The 15,419-nt window shown below is 39.9% G+C and overlaps 1 protein-coding gene across 5 annotated transcripts in view; it reads left to right on the forward strand.

Moving 5' to 3' along the window:
* Window positions 1–15,419, forward strand: part of ZMYND12 (zinc finger MYND-type containing 12) — a 35,977-nt gene that overhangs the window by 7,493 nt on the left and 13,065 nt on the right. For 4 of the 5 annotated variants that reach the window (XR_009553854.1, XM_016189579.2, XM_060206097.1 and 1 more), the window contains exons 2-4: window positions 4,003–4,144; window positions 6,102–6,273; window positions 12,197–12,366. Coding sequence is in view for 4 of the 5 variants with exons in the window: in XM_016189579.2 (XP_016045065.1) it covers window positions 4,003–4,144; window positions 6,102–6,273; window positions 12,197–12,366 (484 nt within the window). In the remaining variant the exon portion in view is untranslated. Of the gene's footprint in view, window positions 1–4,002; window positions 4,145–6,101; window positions 6,274–12,196; window positions 12,367–15,419 lie in introns of those variants that run through there. The other variant, XM_016189580.2, reaches the window with a different exon arrangement.

The raw sequence follows: 15,419 nt of genomic DNA on the forward strand, positions 1-15,419 counted from the left end.
TCTAGATCTGAGAATCCCTCTAGATCTGAGCTCACATTCAGTGGTCATGAGTAGGAACATTCCATGCTGCCCCAGTATCAACCCATCTTCCTCAGGTGTAGCAGAGTATGTTGTCCATCCTCCCTTCAGAGGATGGAACATTCTTTACTGTTGTTGATCCAAGTTGAGGGCAAGGTCCTATGGGGGCCCACAAAGGGGTCTATTTTGTTGTTCCTGATAGAAATGACTGGTAACAATGGAGAAAGGGATTTATTTGAGTTCTAGGCCCATCAAGTCTGTTTGGGAATCTCAGGATTCCCCGATTAGGGCCCCAGCTAGTGGAATGGCCTGATAGTGACTAAAGAGTCATCCTTAAAATATGCCAGTCTCTTGCCCAAGAAATAACCATTTTTTTAAAAGTACACACTGAAACATTACTGGCAGATAAAAGAAACTTTGAAATTGGAGGTTTGCAAATCACAGATAAAGAATAATTTGCAGTATTTTTTTCACTTAACACAAGGAACACAAATTAAAATGATTCCTTGAAGAGAAAACAGTTAAATGGTATTCAGTAAAAGGATTTAGTAGGATCTGTGATGAACTGAAGAATGAATGTCTCATGTAAAGTCATTCAAATTCAGTTTTTTAAAAGATCATAATGGGGACCAGGTGGTGGTTCACCTAGCAGAGTGTATACACTACCAAGTGCAAGGACCAGGGTTCCAACTCCCAGTTCCTATCTTCAGGTGGGAAGCTTCACTGAGTGGTGGAACAGCGCTGCAGGTCTCTCTCTCTCTGACTCTCTCTCTCCATCTCACTCTTACCCCCTATTCCTCTCTGTCTTTATCAGAGAGAGAGAGAGAGAGAGAGAGAGAGAAAAGAATGACCACCAGGAGCTATGGGATCTTTGTGTAGGCACAGAGCCCCAGTCATGTTCCTGGTGGCAAGACCATAATGAGCAAACAAAAATATCTATCTCACAAGACTGAAAACATACTTTTCAGTTTTTTTTATTTATGACTCTGTGTTGTGTTAAGGATAAAGTAGATGAATAAGGAGAAATATGTAAACAAAGCTCATTTTATTTAGAAAGGCAAGACATGTCAAGTGCTTTTAGTGGAAGTAAAATTCAAGCAGTTGAGTCAGTTAATATTTCCTTTGCTCATACAATTACTCAAGAAGCCTGTTATAAATGCCCCGTGGAACTCAACTATTTCTATATCCTGACTGTTAAGTGCTTTTACTGATGAGCTTTTAATAATTGTCTCTTGGGGGTCGGGCATTAGCGCAGCGGGTTAAGCGCAGGTGGTGCAAAGTGCAAGATCCAGCATAAGGATCCCAGTTGGAGCCCCCGGCCCCCCACCCGCAGGGGGTCATTTCACGAGTGGTGAAGCAGGTCTGCAGGTGTCTTTCTATCCCCCTCTCTGTCTTCCCCTCCTTTTTCCATTTCTTTCTGTCCTATCCAACAATGATAGCAATGACAACAACAACAACAATGATAAACAAGGGCAACAAAAGGGGAAAAAAATAGCCTCCAGTAGCAGTGGATTCATGGTGCAGGCAGGCACCGTGCCCCAGCAATAACCCTGGAGGCAAAAAAAAAAAAGGATTACTTTAAAGAAAGTAATTGTCAGGGAGTCGGGTGGTAGCACGGTAGCACAGTGGGGTAAGCGCAGGTGGCACAAAGCTTAAGGACCGGCAAGGATCCTGGTTTGAGCCCCACCCCCAACTGCAGGGAAGTCCCATCACAAGCAATGAAGCAGGTCTGCAGGTGTCTATATTTCTCTTCCCCTCTCTATCTTCCCTTCCTCTCTCCATTTCTCTCTGTCCTATCTAACAACGATGACATCAATAACAACAACAATAATAACTACAACAATAAGACAAGGGCAACAAAAGGGAATAAATAAATATTTTAAAAAATTAAGAAAAATAATTGCCTCACAAATTTAAATGGTTACTATAATATCCTCCATAATTTGTAAAGAAAATACTTAACTACATTTGTTATTCCAGAAGGCAGGAAGGAGAGAGGGTACTTGAACACAGCTATATAGAGCACAGTCTATGACAACTTTTGTGCTACAACAGCAGAATTGAGTAGTTGCAGCTGTGAGGGAGAAGAGGAAATTTGCCTGTACCTCTCTATGTTTTGAGGCTAACAAAAGCAATCAAATCAACACCAGGCATATCAGTAGGAGAAAAGAGCGAGTTTAATTACATATGTCATTAGAATGTTCAATTTTTAAAAAATTATTATTGGATAGAGACAGGGAGAAGTTGAGAAGGGGGGGGAGGTAGAGAGGGAAAGAGACATCTGTAGATGCAGAAAAAAAATCATTTGACAATATTTATCACCCTTCATGATGAAGCACTTAAACTGGAATAGAAAGGAATTTATATAGTAAAAGGGATTAATGAAAAGTCCATAGTTAACATCATACTTACTGGTTAGAAATTAAAGCTTATTCTGCCCCTGAAATTAGATATGAGACAAAAATATCACTTCTACTAATTCTTTTCAACTTTGTACTAGAGGTTCTGGCTAGGGCAGTTAGGCAAGAAAATTATTTAAACGGCAGTCAATTTGGAAAAGAAGAATTGAAAGTACTTTTTTGGGGAGTCGGGTGGTAGCGCAGCAAGTTAAGTGCAGGTGGCACAAAGGGCAAGGACTGGTGTAAGGATCCCGGTTTGAGCCCCCAGCTTCCCCACCTGCAGAGGAGTCGCTTCACAAGCAGTGAAGCAGGTCTGCAGGTGTCTGTCTTCCCCTCCTCTCTCCATTTCTCTCTGTCCTGTCTAATAACAACGACATCAACAGCAACAACAATAAAATAACAAGGGCAACAAAAGGGAATAAATATTAAAAAAGAGAAAGTACTTTTTTGTTTGAAGTGACAACACACTTTAAAAAAATATATTTTATTTATTTATTTCTATTATTGGATAAAGACAGAAAAATTGAGAGGGGAGGGGAAATAGAGAGGGGGAAAGAGACAGAGAGATACCTGCAGCCCTGTTTCACCGCTCATGAAGTTTTCTCCCTGCAGGTGGGGACTAGGAGCTCGAACCTAGGTTCTTATGCACTTAACCAGGTGTGCCACAACTTGGCCCCAAATTAAAAGTATTTCTATTTGCAGATAGCATAATCTTATATATAGAAAAATCTAAAGGATCTACATATACAAAATAAAAAAACAATTATCTAATTATAGGATATTAGATAAATATGCAAAAAAAATTCCATTGTGTTTCTGTATGCTATCAATGAACAATTTGAGGATGAATTTAAGATGACCCTTCCATTGTAATACCTTCAAAAAGAATAAACTTAACCAAATAAATATAAGACTTGTACTATGAAAACTACAAAATATTGTTGACATTAAAGTAGACAGGGATCTGAGCAGTAGTGCACCTGGCTAAGCAGATATGTTATCATGTGCAAGGACCTGGGTTTGAGCCCTAGCTCCACACCTTCAGGGGCTCTGCTTCACAAGCAGTGAAGCAAGTCTGCAGTTATCTTATCTTTCTTTCCCCTCTATCTCTCCTTCCTTTCAATTTCTCTCTGTCCTATCAAGTATAATAGAAAGGGGGAAAAAAAAAAGGAAAAAAAAAGGCTACTGGGAATGGTGGATTTATAGTGCCAGCACCAAGTCCCAACAATAAACTTGGTGGCAATAAAAAGAAAAAGAAAAAGAAAACCTAAATAAATGGGACTATTCCACATCATAGGTTAATATAAATATAGTGACAATCTCTAATTGATCTAAAGATTCAACATAATTCCTATCAAATTTCCAACTGTCATTTTTGCAGAAATAGACATATTGGGTCTAAAATTCAGATGAAAATGCAATAGACCCGGAACAACTGAAAAAATCCTGAGAAAGAAAAATGTCAGAACTGGCTTTGTACTAAGCTTTTCTAGTGACTCAGGTTCTGGGGCTAGGCCAGTAGCAGAGCCAATAATCATAGGTTAGTCCATAAGTAAAGATAATGCACCCATGCTTTTGTTGTCAGCGGTGTGGTTCATCAAAGAGCCGACTGGGGCAGTATCCACGAGAAGATATGTCAGCTCTTGATTCCACTGCGCACTTCCATGCCTTTCTACAATTCAGAAGAAGAGCGGCAGCATGGCCTGCAGCAGCTGCAACAGCGGCAGGTAGATCTTACAGCACTATTAGAAGGTCGACTCATGGGCAGCAAAACATAGGACAAAGAGCTACTGTGTTATGATCACTAAGCTCTAACCTCTTTGCAAAGACTTTGCTTTGTGTCTTTTTGTCTTCAATGCCATTCAGTCAGTTGTTCTTCATATCTTTACTAAGTAGTCACTGTGAATTTAATTTATTTTGTTTTGTTTATTTTTATTTATTATTTTTATATTTTAATTTACTTATAAAAAGGAAACACTGACAAAACCATAAGATAAGTGGGGTACAACTCCATACAATTCCCATCACCAGAACTCCGTATCCCATTCCCTCCCCAGATAGCTTTCCTATTCTTTAACCCTCTGGGAGTATGGATCCAAGGTCACTGTGAGATGCAGAAGGTTGAAGGTTTAGTTTCTGTAATTGCTTCCCTGCTGAATATGGGCGTTGACAGGTCAATCCATACTCCCAGCCTGCCTTTTTCTTTCTCTAGTGTGCTGGGGTTCTGGGGGAATCGGAGATTTTTTTTATTGCCACCAGCGTTATCTCTGGGGCTCAGTACCTGCACTACAAATCCACTTCCACTAACAAGACAGAGATATTGAAAGGGGAGGGGAAACAGAGGAGGAGAGAAAGACACCTGCAGTCCTACTTTGCTGTCTACAAAGTGTTCCCCCTGCAAGTGACTCAAACTCTGGTCCTTGTGCATGGTGGTATGTGCGCTTAATCAGATGCACTACCACCCACCCCCCTAAATAGTTACTGTGTGAGTTTCCTGGGGAAGCCATAACCAAATACAGACAGGTTTAAACAACAGATTCATCCTCTCAAAGTTCTGGAGGTTAGCAGTTTAAGATCAATGAAAAGTGTCAACAGGTTTGTTGCCTTTTTAAAAACTCCTTTTAAAAATATTTGTTTAAAATTTTATTTATATTCATTTCATATTAGATAAGGAACTCCAGCGAAAGAGAAAGGGGAGGGGGTTGAGTTCAAGAAGCTGGCATCATTACATTACATTACATGTGATGCTGGGGCTCAAAACTAGGATCCTCAGGCATGAGAATCGTACATTTGTCTAGTTGAGCTATCTTCCTGTTCATGGCCTGTTATTTTCTAGGTCTCTCTTTGGCTTACAGATAGTTGCCTTCTTGCTGTGTCTTCTCACATGGCCTTCACTCTCTGTGCATACATCCCTTGGGTCTCTTGGTGTGCTTAAATTTTCTTTTCTTATGACTCCTTTTAGTCTGGACTAGTGACTATCTTTATGGCCTCATTTTAATCACCTTTTAGGGGGCCCTTCAGTGTTACACTCAGTTCAGTGCAAACATTACAGTGCTCGTGGACCCACGTATGAGCTCCTTCCTGCTCCCCACCTGCATAGGGGTGGGGGGAAGTACAAGGGGTTAGCTTCATAAGTGATGAAGTAGGTCTGCAGATGTCTGTCTTTTTCTCTCCCTCTCAATCTCCCTTTCCCAGCTCAATTTCTCTCTGTCCAGGTAACTAGAAAGGAAGGAGAGAGAGAGAGAGAAAAAAAAAAAAAAAGAAGAAGTGGTCACCAGGGAGTGGTAGAGTTACGGTGCCCAGCAATAACCCTCCTGGCAATTTAAAAACCTGCCTATGTGTTAAAGACTAAATTGTAACCACCAACCTCCCCTCCCCCATCACCTGTTTAAAGGTCCTTCCTATCTGGGCAGGGGAAATACTTTCATGCCTGATGTCCTAGAGGACTGAGACTCAGTTCCCCAACATCACCTTAGCTAGAGCTCAGTAGTGCTTTGGTTTTTTTACACACTCCTCTCTCATTTCTACTTCTCATAATAAATACATAAACAAACAAACAAGCTCACTTTAATATTAGCAGGCTTACTCTGCCCTCGACCAGTTTATAAGGTATTTGCCATAACTAGATATACCTGTGTCCACTACTGCCTTTTATCTTTAAACTCTGTTTTTTTTCTTTCACAGAAACATTTGATTGAATTCTGCTACACCGTAGCCCAGAAATATCTCTTTGAAGGAAAACATGAAGCTGCTGTACCAGCAGCTTTGCATTCTCTTCGCTTTCGCATGAATGTGCATGGCCTGAGCTCAGTAGAGCTTGTGCCGGCTTACCTGCTGCTGGCGGAGGCTAGCCTTGGTAAGTGAAATAGATCTGAGGTTCATTGGCTACATAAATACAGCAATGAAATGGAAGGCAAATTCTCAGTGCCAAGAAGAGAGCTGTACACAGAATGTGTGAAAATTAGATTGAGTCCTATGATGGTATTCAGATATCAGCTCAAGAGTTGTTACTTCTTTGTCTAGAAGCTTTCCCAAGTCCCTAGGTTTCTTTTTATATATCTACTTAGAAGTCTCTTCCTTTATTTCCTGGATACTTACTTTAATAATTATCATGCATTCATTACACTAAAACTTCTCTTTTGCACTAGACTATAAGTTCAGGAAGAACTGAAAGTAGCTATTCTTACTGTGGTGTCTTCACACCCAGAATGATAACTGCAGCACACTGCAGTTACTAAAAACATACTCTCATAGTAACAGATACCTAGTAGGTAATATGTCACCATTTGCTTGACTATGAGTCCTCTTCATACTATTGTTCTGAGAATTAAATGAGCTCATATTTGCACATAAAGTGCTTTTCAAGTTGAAAAGGATTATCTAAGCAGAAACTTTCACTGTAACTGCAAACCACCATCATTGATTTGATACCTTGCCAAACTTTCTGAAAGTCTAAACAAATCACATCTATTATGCATATGTCTCTTTGCTATCTTAGAGGGTCCTCCAGATTGGAGTGGAAAAATAACAGATGTTCAGCTTTTCCTCCTTTAGTAAAACCTTGGAATTTTAATAAACTAGAAATGATATTTCTAGTAATACTTCAAAGAGGAGACACTTTATCCCTCTTCCCCCACTGCTATCCCCACCCTAGAATCAAGAGACAATGGGTGATTGTAAGCATCAGTCTCTCCTTTATACACTTTTGTTCCTCCTGCCTTGGAGTGTTATTTTCACTTTCCTTTATGGCTGGCTTTGTTGCACCCTTTTGGTATCTGCTGAGATATTTCCTTCTCAGAGAGGTATTCCCTAATCACCCAACCAAAGCAGGCCTCACCCTACGTTGTCACTGTGCTGTTTTCATGTTTTTCACAACACTTCAGTTTTTATTTATCATAGACTTACTTCACTTGACTGTGAATCTCTTGAGTCTAGGGACCATATATATTTGTTTTGTTTGGTTTTGTTTTCCTTTTTCACCAACATTCACTGAGCATCTAGCAGGGTGGTAGAGACTCAGTTAATTAGATGAGTGAATGAATAAATGAATGAATGAATGAAAATTTCCCTCTATAAGCACCTCTTAGGATATTTATTTCACAGGATTGTTGGCAGACATAAATTACAAGTACAAATGGCCTAGCATAATGTGGCAGGTAGCAAGCTCATAGTAAATCCTGATCCCCTGGGTTCCTTATGCACCTTTTAATCAAGTGTGGCTATTTTATTCTGTGCTTCTTTACTTTTTTTTTTTTTTTTAAAGGCTGATTTACTTATTTAGAGTGAGGGGGAATAAGAGAGAGGGAGAAATAGAACAAGAGCTTTGACTTGTTGCCTTACAGGCTGAGTTCTATGCTCCTTAACTTTCTTTTAAAAATATTTCACTATTTATTTATTGGATAGAGACAGAGAAATTGAGAAGGAAGGGAGAGATGAGAGAAGTGGGAGATAGATAAATGGGCGACACTGCTTCATAGCTTGTGACACTTCGCCCCTGCAAGTGGGGGGCTGGGGCTTGAACCGGGATTCTCAAGCACTGTGCTTGAGTGCTCAACTGGGTGCACATGCCACTTCCCAGCCCTGTCTCCTTTAAGCACTTGCTCCTTTACTTTCACCACCAAGTACTTCAATACCTTCCCACACATTGCTTTTTCATATTTACCGCCAACCAGTGTTATCTTCTCATGTTTCTCATAAGGTTCAATGATTCTTTTGTGCCTGTCCTATATCTACTTACACTATATATGATCAAAACAATCCTTTAGTATATTTTAATTTTCTTTGGAAACTTTGTCTCAATTACCATCACTCTGTCACTGTACTTCTCCAGGCAGTCACCATAGATAAGGCAGTATATGTGAACTTACCCATTCACCAGAAGCTATCTTACTATGGACTTGCATTCTCTCACCTTATATATCCTACCCACTCTGTAAGTTTGTAACTTCATGTGTTTTACATAAAGGGAAAACAAGTAGAATTTGGACTGGATATGGAGTGTTGCACCAAAGTAAGAGACTCTGAGGGGGAAGGGTAGCTTTTTCAGTTCCACTGTAGGGGGGTAGGGGTAGAGACACAGACCTTTGGTGGTGGGAACAGTGTTAAACTACCTATTAACTTTTAATCTTATAAATCACTATTTAAAAAAGTAAGTAAGTCACTATTCAATATGTCAGGGGAAAATAGATTGAATGTCTTTAAATGCACAGATTTCAATTCTGAGTATATATTTTGTAGTCTAAGCACTAAATATTTCAAGTTGGTAAACTGAATTCTGACACTGGGTTTAAATTGTTAAAGCATTTTTAAAAATAACTTTTTAAAATACCAAATTATCTACAATCTTAGACCAGGTAGACAAGAATCAACTGGACCTGTCAGTATCTAAGATATAGTTATTTGTAAATAGTATTGAATGACATAAATCATGGTGAGGTCATGTATGGTACAGTAAATCCTAACCATGGGATTCAAAATAAACCAAGCTTCCAAATAACTTGGTTATAATAACAATTATCTATTGCCTTCTTAAACTCTAAGACAGCAAGAATCCTTCCCATTATTTTTAAAATATGTATTTCTCCCAGTCCTGGAACCCCTGGGACTTTGTATTTTTTTAAAAAAATATTTATTTGGGAGTCGGGCTGTAGCACAGCGGGTTAAGCGCAGGTGGCGCAAAGCACAAGGACCAGCATAAGGATCCCGGTTCGAACCCTGGCTCCCCACCTGCAGGGGAGTCGCTTCACAGGCGGTGAAGCAGGTCTGCAGGTGTCTATCTTTCTCTCCTCCTCTCTGTCTTCCCCTCCTCTCTCCATTTCTCTCTGTCCTATCCAACAACAACAACAATAATAATAACTACAACAATAAAACAATAAGGGCAACAAAAGGGAATGAATAAATAAAAAATTATTTATTTATTTATTCATTCCCTTTTGTTGCCCTTGTTTGTATTTCTTGATGCTTCTCCTCTTGATCCCCTACTCTGTGATACTGCCTCTGCTGACCTCAACTAAATTAATGCAACAAGTTTCACTTCAGACTGTATCCAGAGACACCAAGTCTGAAATGTCAACCTTCCAACTCCAATAATCTAGTGAGATAAATTTCCTAACACACGGGACTCTGGTGTACTGCATAACAAAGCTACATACCCTAGATATCCTCACAACCCTTTTCTTTTGAAACTGATGCTTTCAGTGCTAGCTCATCTTGGTCTTGGGTCCTTACTGTGGCATTACCTATTTCAGTGAGAATTAGACTATGAAAGTTTAAAAATTTCCAATATATATCAATGCTTTCTTCCAACTCCCCCCTCCCCCCCAAACTTTACCTAAAAGCCATTTGCTTCTTTAAACTTGAGACGACCTCATTCTAAAGTTCTTATTTTGTACATAAAGTCCAGATAAAAGATACGAATTGCTGTGATCATATGAGCAAGGACCATGGGCCTAGACCTCTTACTCCTAATCTAGTAGCTTTCCATTAATTTGAGCTTTAGCCAAACACATTTACTTGATTCCTTTTATAGACTGCTTCCCCTCCTCCTCCTTTAGATCAGTAACATAAGATTACAACTAGAATGAAATAATTCAATAACAACAACAGTAATAACTACAACAATAAAAAAACAAGGGAAACAAAAAGAAAATAAATAAATATTAAAAAGTGGAAAAAAAGGAATGAGATAATTCTTACATATCACTAGACATGGGAGGAAGAACAATTGGGAAGAGAGATTGACATGAAGGGTGTTGTCCTCTACCCCTGATGACCCTTTGTCGGTGCCATTTCTGCAGCAGCAGCCATCACATGGAACAATTTGCACTTAAAGCGTGGTTCCTGCTACAAGACTCTGTCAGATAATTGTTCTTTCTTTTCTTAATTTACTTTATTTGTGTTTTTTTTTCTTGTTATTGCCACCAGTGTTATCAGAGGGTCCCAGTGCCTGAACTATGATACCTCTCCCAGCAGCCATTTTTCCTTTTTAAATAGGACAGAAAGAAATTGAGAGGGGAGAGTAAGATAGAGAAGGAAAGATAAAGAGAGACACGGTGGGGGGCAGGTGGTGGTGCACCGAGTTAAACACATATAGTATGAAGCATTAAGTACCCACAAAAGGATCCCGATTAGAGCCCCCAGTTCCCCACCTGCAGGAGGGTCACTTCACAAGCAGTGAAGCAGGTCTGCAGGTGTCTATCTTTCTCTATCTTTCCCTTCCTTCTTAATTTCTCTCTGTCCTATAAAGAAAAAAGAAAAAAATTGGCTGCAGGAGCAGTGGATTCATAGTGCTGGCACCAATCACCAGCAATAACCCTGAAGGGGAAAAAAAAAAAAGAAGAAAGAAAGAGAGAGAGAGAGAGAGAGGAGAGCCCGGTAGCACTGCTCTACCACTTGTGAATCTTCCTTCCTGCAGGTAGGGACCAGGTGTTTGAACCCAGGTCCTTGTTCATGGTAGCGGGTATACTGTATTTGGTGTGCCAACTCCCAGCTCCTTTCACAGTAATTTTCTGTTCTGTTCTGACAACCTTACTAGGAGGCAAACAGGTAGACAGGCAACTGCTGAGTATCCTTAAATCTAAACCAAAAGTTTAAAGTGTCCACAGTATCTAACTATTAGAAGTAAAAATGATCTTTACTTTAAGTAAACTTTTAAAGTTTGTGTTGTCCAGTCTAGCTCCTGACTATCTCTTTCATATTCACTCCTTCAGTTCATGCTCTTAACAGTTTTTTGTTTGTTTGTTTGTTTTGCCTGAACTATTAAAAAAAAAATCTCCCAGGGAAGCCCAGTGGTGGTGCACCTGGTTGAATGCACATGTTACAATATGCAAGGACCCAGGTTCTAGCCCCTGGTTCCCATTTGCAGGGGGAAAGCAGTGGTGCAGGTGTCTCTCTGCCTCTTTCTCTCTCTCTCTCTCACTACCACCCCCTTCTCTCTTGATTTCTGGCTTTCTCTATAATGTGTGTGCTTAACCAGGTGCACCACCATCTGGCTTCTATTTCTGGCTGTCTCTATACAATAAATAAAGATAATTAAAAAAAAAATCTCCAAGGAAGTCTTTTCTTTCTGTCTTCTGACCTCTGCTTCATAGCAGCTCCAGAAAATTCATCTAAATTCAAATTTAATTCTTTCTCCCTTTCTGAAAAATACTCTTACTTTTTATCCACATGCATGAAGTGCCCTGACATTATTTACTTTTTTATTATCTTTATTTATTTATTGAATAGAGACAGCCAGAAATTGAGTGGGGAGGGTGTGGTGGAGAGGGAGAGAGACTTTAGAAAGATACCTGCAACACTGCCTTCCCCTGCAGATGGGGACCGGGGGCTTAAACCTGGTCCTTGTACACTGTAGCATGTGTGCTCAACCAGGTGTACCACCACCCAGCCCCTTCTTGGCATTATTTACCAAGCGTTCTATGATCTATTCCCTTGCTGAACTCTTCAGTTTCATTTCCTGCTGCTCTATCCCTCACACTGTACTCTAGCATAATTGTAAGCTAACTTAATGACTTTGCATATATGTGTTGCCTCTTCCTAGTGTCCCTCCTTTATCTATCTGGAAAATTAGATTGTGTCTACATTTTTTTAGGGTTATAGACTTTACATATTATATTTTGATTATGATGAAGTCGCTGCTATGAACATTTGTGTACAAGTTTTTGTGTGTTAATAAGCATGTAAGTCAATGAATAAGTGAAGGAATTGGTGATTACTCACATTTCATCATGTATTCTTTGGCTGGGATATGAACTTTAACTTTCTTTCCTTCTTTTGGTCAGGTATGGGTCAGATTATTCAGGCTGAAGAGTATCTTTCCCAGGCCCAGTGGACAGTCCTCAAATCTACTGATTGTAGTCATGCCATTCACTCTTTGCTGCATCGGAACCTGGGACTTCTCTTTATGGCTAAGAAAAACTATGAGGAAGCCCGTTATCATCTGGCCAATGATGTAAACAAGCAAATTATAATGCCTAAATGTTTCTGAGAACATCTCTGTTTAGTTTTTTAAATTTAATTAAAAAAAAAACTATTGCATGGGGGTTGGGCGGTAGCAGAGTGGGTTAAGTGTACATGGCGCAGAGCTCATGGTCCAGTGTAAGGATCCCGATTCAAGCCCCCAGCTCCTCACCTGCAGGGGAGTCGCTTCACAAGAGGTGAATCAGGTCTGCAGGTGTCTATCTTTCTCTCCCCCTCTCTGTCTTCCCCTCTCTCGATTTCTCTCTGCCCTGTCCAGCATCAACAACAACAGCAATGACAACAATAATAACGACAATAAGGATAACGACAAGGGCGACAAAATGGGAAGAGTGGCCTCCAGGAGCAGTGGATTCATGGTGCAAGCACCGAGGTCTAGCAGTAACCCTGGAGGCAAAAAACAAACAAACAAAAACTGTTGCATAATGGTTTACACAGCAGTATATTTTAGGACTACAACTTAGATCTCTTCCTGATATATGTTGCTGTATCACACCCACAACTAAAATAGCAGTTGCCCTCCATCAAAATCTACTGCAGCTCTTCCACCCTCACAATCCTCATCTTCCTCCTGCTTTGGTGACCTCAGTTTTGTAGTTAGACTCTGAGGACTTGTTTATCCTTTCTCCTCTAGTTTACTGGGAGGTTAATGCTTTACAATATGGTTGTTGACGCATGAGTATGGTTTCTCATCACCTCATAGTAGGTGCCTGCAAAACTCCCAAGTTGGGTCCCTTTCCATCATCATACACCAAGACCCCAAGGCCCTCTTCAACATTTCCCATCTTTTCCTTCCCCAAAGTCTTTTGCTTTGTTGCTTTTTTCCCATCTTATGTGCTTGTTGATCATCAGTATGTCTTCTTTGTGAGGTATTTGTTCAATGCCCCTTCCCCCACATACTTTTTAAAATTGCCACCAGGGTTATTTATCACTGGCGATCAGTGCCTGCATCCACTACTCCTGGTGGCCATCTTCCCTCCCTCTTTCTCCCTCCCTCCCTTCCTTCTGTCCTTCCTTCCTTCCTTCATTCTTTCCTTCCTCCCTCCCTCTCTCCCTTCCATCCATCCTTTTTTCTCTCCTCTTCTCTTCTCTCTTCTCTTCTCTCCTCTTCTTTTCTTTTCTTTTTGAAGCTTCTTCCCTGCAGGTGAGGAGTAGGGGCTTGAATCCCAGTCCTTGTTCATGGTAGTGTGTGCCATTTACTGGGTGCTTTACTGCCTGGTCCCATTCCCCCAACTTGTTGGAATGAATTGTTTGTATCCTTGTCTTTTGCTTAGCAATAAAGGAAAAGCCTTCAGGTTTTAAGTACTGATATTAACTATTTTTTTAAAAATATGACCACTATGTTGAGGTAAGTTCTTTCTCTACCCATTTTGCTGTGACTTTTTATCATAAATGGATGCTGGGTCTTGTCAAAAGTTTTCTCTGCACTTATTGATATTATCACATAATTTTAACCTTTCATTTTATTGACATAATGTACTATATTACTAGATTTGTGCTATGTTGAACTGTCCTTGCATCCCTGGAATAAATTCCACTTGGTTATAATGTATTGCCCTTTTAGTATATTGTTGAATTCAGTTCATTAAGATTTTGATGATAAACTCTGGAGTGTGTTCATTAGGAATACTGGCCTGCAACTTTCTTTATTTGTGATGTCCCTGTCTGCTTTTGGTATCAGAGTAGTGCTGGCCACATCATCTTTGGGAGATTTTTCTTTCCTTCAAGATTTTTGAGGAGATAGAAAAGTATAAATAAAATATTATCTATGAAAGTTTGGTAGAATGCACTAGTAAAAACATCTAGTCCTATGCTTTTGTTTTTGGGGAGATTTTTTAATTCAGTTTCCTTGCTTGTAATTAGTCTAAGTTTTCTGTTTCCTCCTGATTCAGTATTGGGAGGTCATATGCTTCTAAGAATTTTTACGTTTCCTCTAGGTTCTCCATGGTTAAGTTTTGTTTGTCTTTGTTTTGCTTCCAGGGTTGTCACTGGTGCTCAATACCTGCAGTGCGAATCCACAGCTCCTAGTGGCCATTTTCCCTTTTTCCCCCCTCCATTTTATTCTATAGGACAGGGAAATTGAGAGAGGAGGGGAAATAGAGAGGAAGAGAGAAAGATAGACACATGCAGACCTGCTTCATCATTTGTAAAGCACCTTGCAGTAGGTGGAAAGCCGGGGCTCGAACCCAGATCCTTGTACGTGTCCTTGTGCATAGTCCTATATGTGCCTAACTGGGTGTGCCACTTGCCCAGCCTCAAATATTTTTATTTATTTATTTTGAGAAATTCTCTAAGACTTTCTATTTACATCTGACTACTTAGTAGGGTATTAGCAAGAACACAATTTTTTAAAAATATCTATTCCATTTTGTTGCCCTTGTTGTTTTACTGTTGTAGTTATTATTGTTGTCATCGTTGTTGGATAGGACAGAGAGAAATGGAGAGAGGAGGTGAAGACAGAGAGGGGGAGAGAAAGATACCTGCAGACCTGCTTCACCGCTTGTAAAGAGACTCCCCTGCAGGTGGGGAGCTGGGGGCTCGAACCGGGATCTTTACAGCGGTCCTTGCACTTAGCATAACCCACTGCGCTACTGCCTGACTCCCAAAAACACAATTTTAAGAGTTCAAATCTTTCTACTGCAGGTTGTACAAACTTGACTAGGTGATGTCATTTGCCCAGGCTTCAGTTGCTCTGAGTATAATAAACGAAGTTAGAATATCACATCAGTTACTGAAGAGGAACTTTACTTTTAGTCCCAGCTCTTTTGTTTTACTAGCCACATAGTCTTGGACAGAGCATTTAACTTTTCCATGACCTGTAAGAAAAAACATTTCCTAAAATTATTCTGCCTCACTGGATCATTGCAGAGGTTAGTAACAGGATAAACATATACAACAATTTGGCTTGGCCATTGTTTTTAAAATATCATTAATGTCTCTGCTTCAGAGTTCAGTTAGTAAATTTAAATGAGCCAGAGATATATGCAAGTGCTTTGTAAACTGTCCAACTGTGGAAATGTTTGATAG

The sequence above is a fragment of the Erinaceus europaeus genome, chromosome 13 (assembly GCF_950295315.1).
Source record: "Erinaceus europaeus chromosome 13, mEriEur2.1, whole genome shotgun sequence".
Lineage (NCBI taxonomy): Eukaryota > Metazoa > Chordata > Mammalia > Eulipotyphla > Erinaceidae > Erinaceus > Erinaceus europaeus.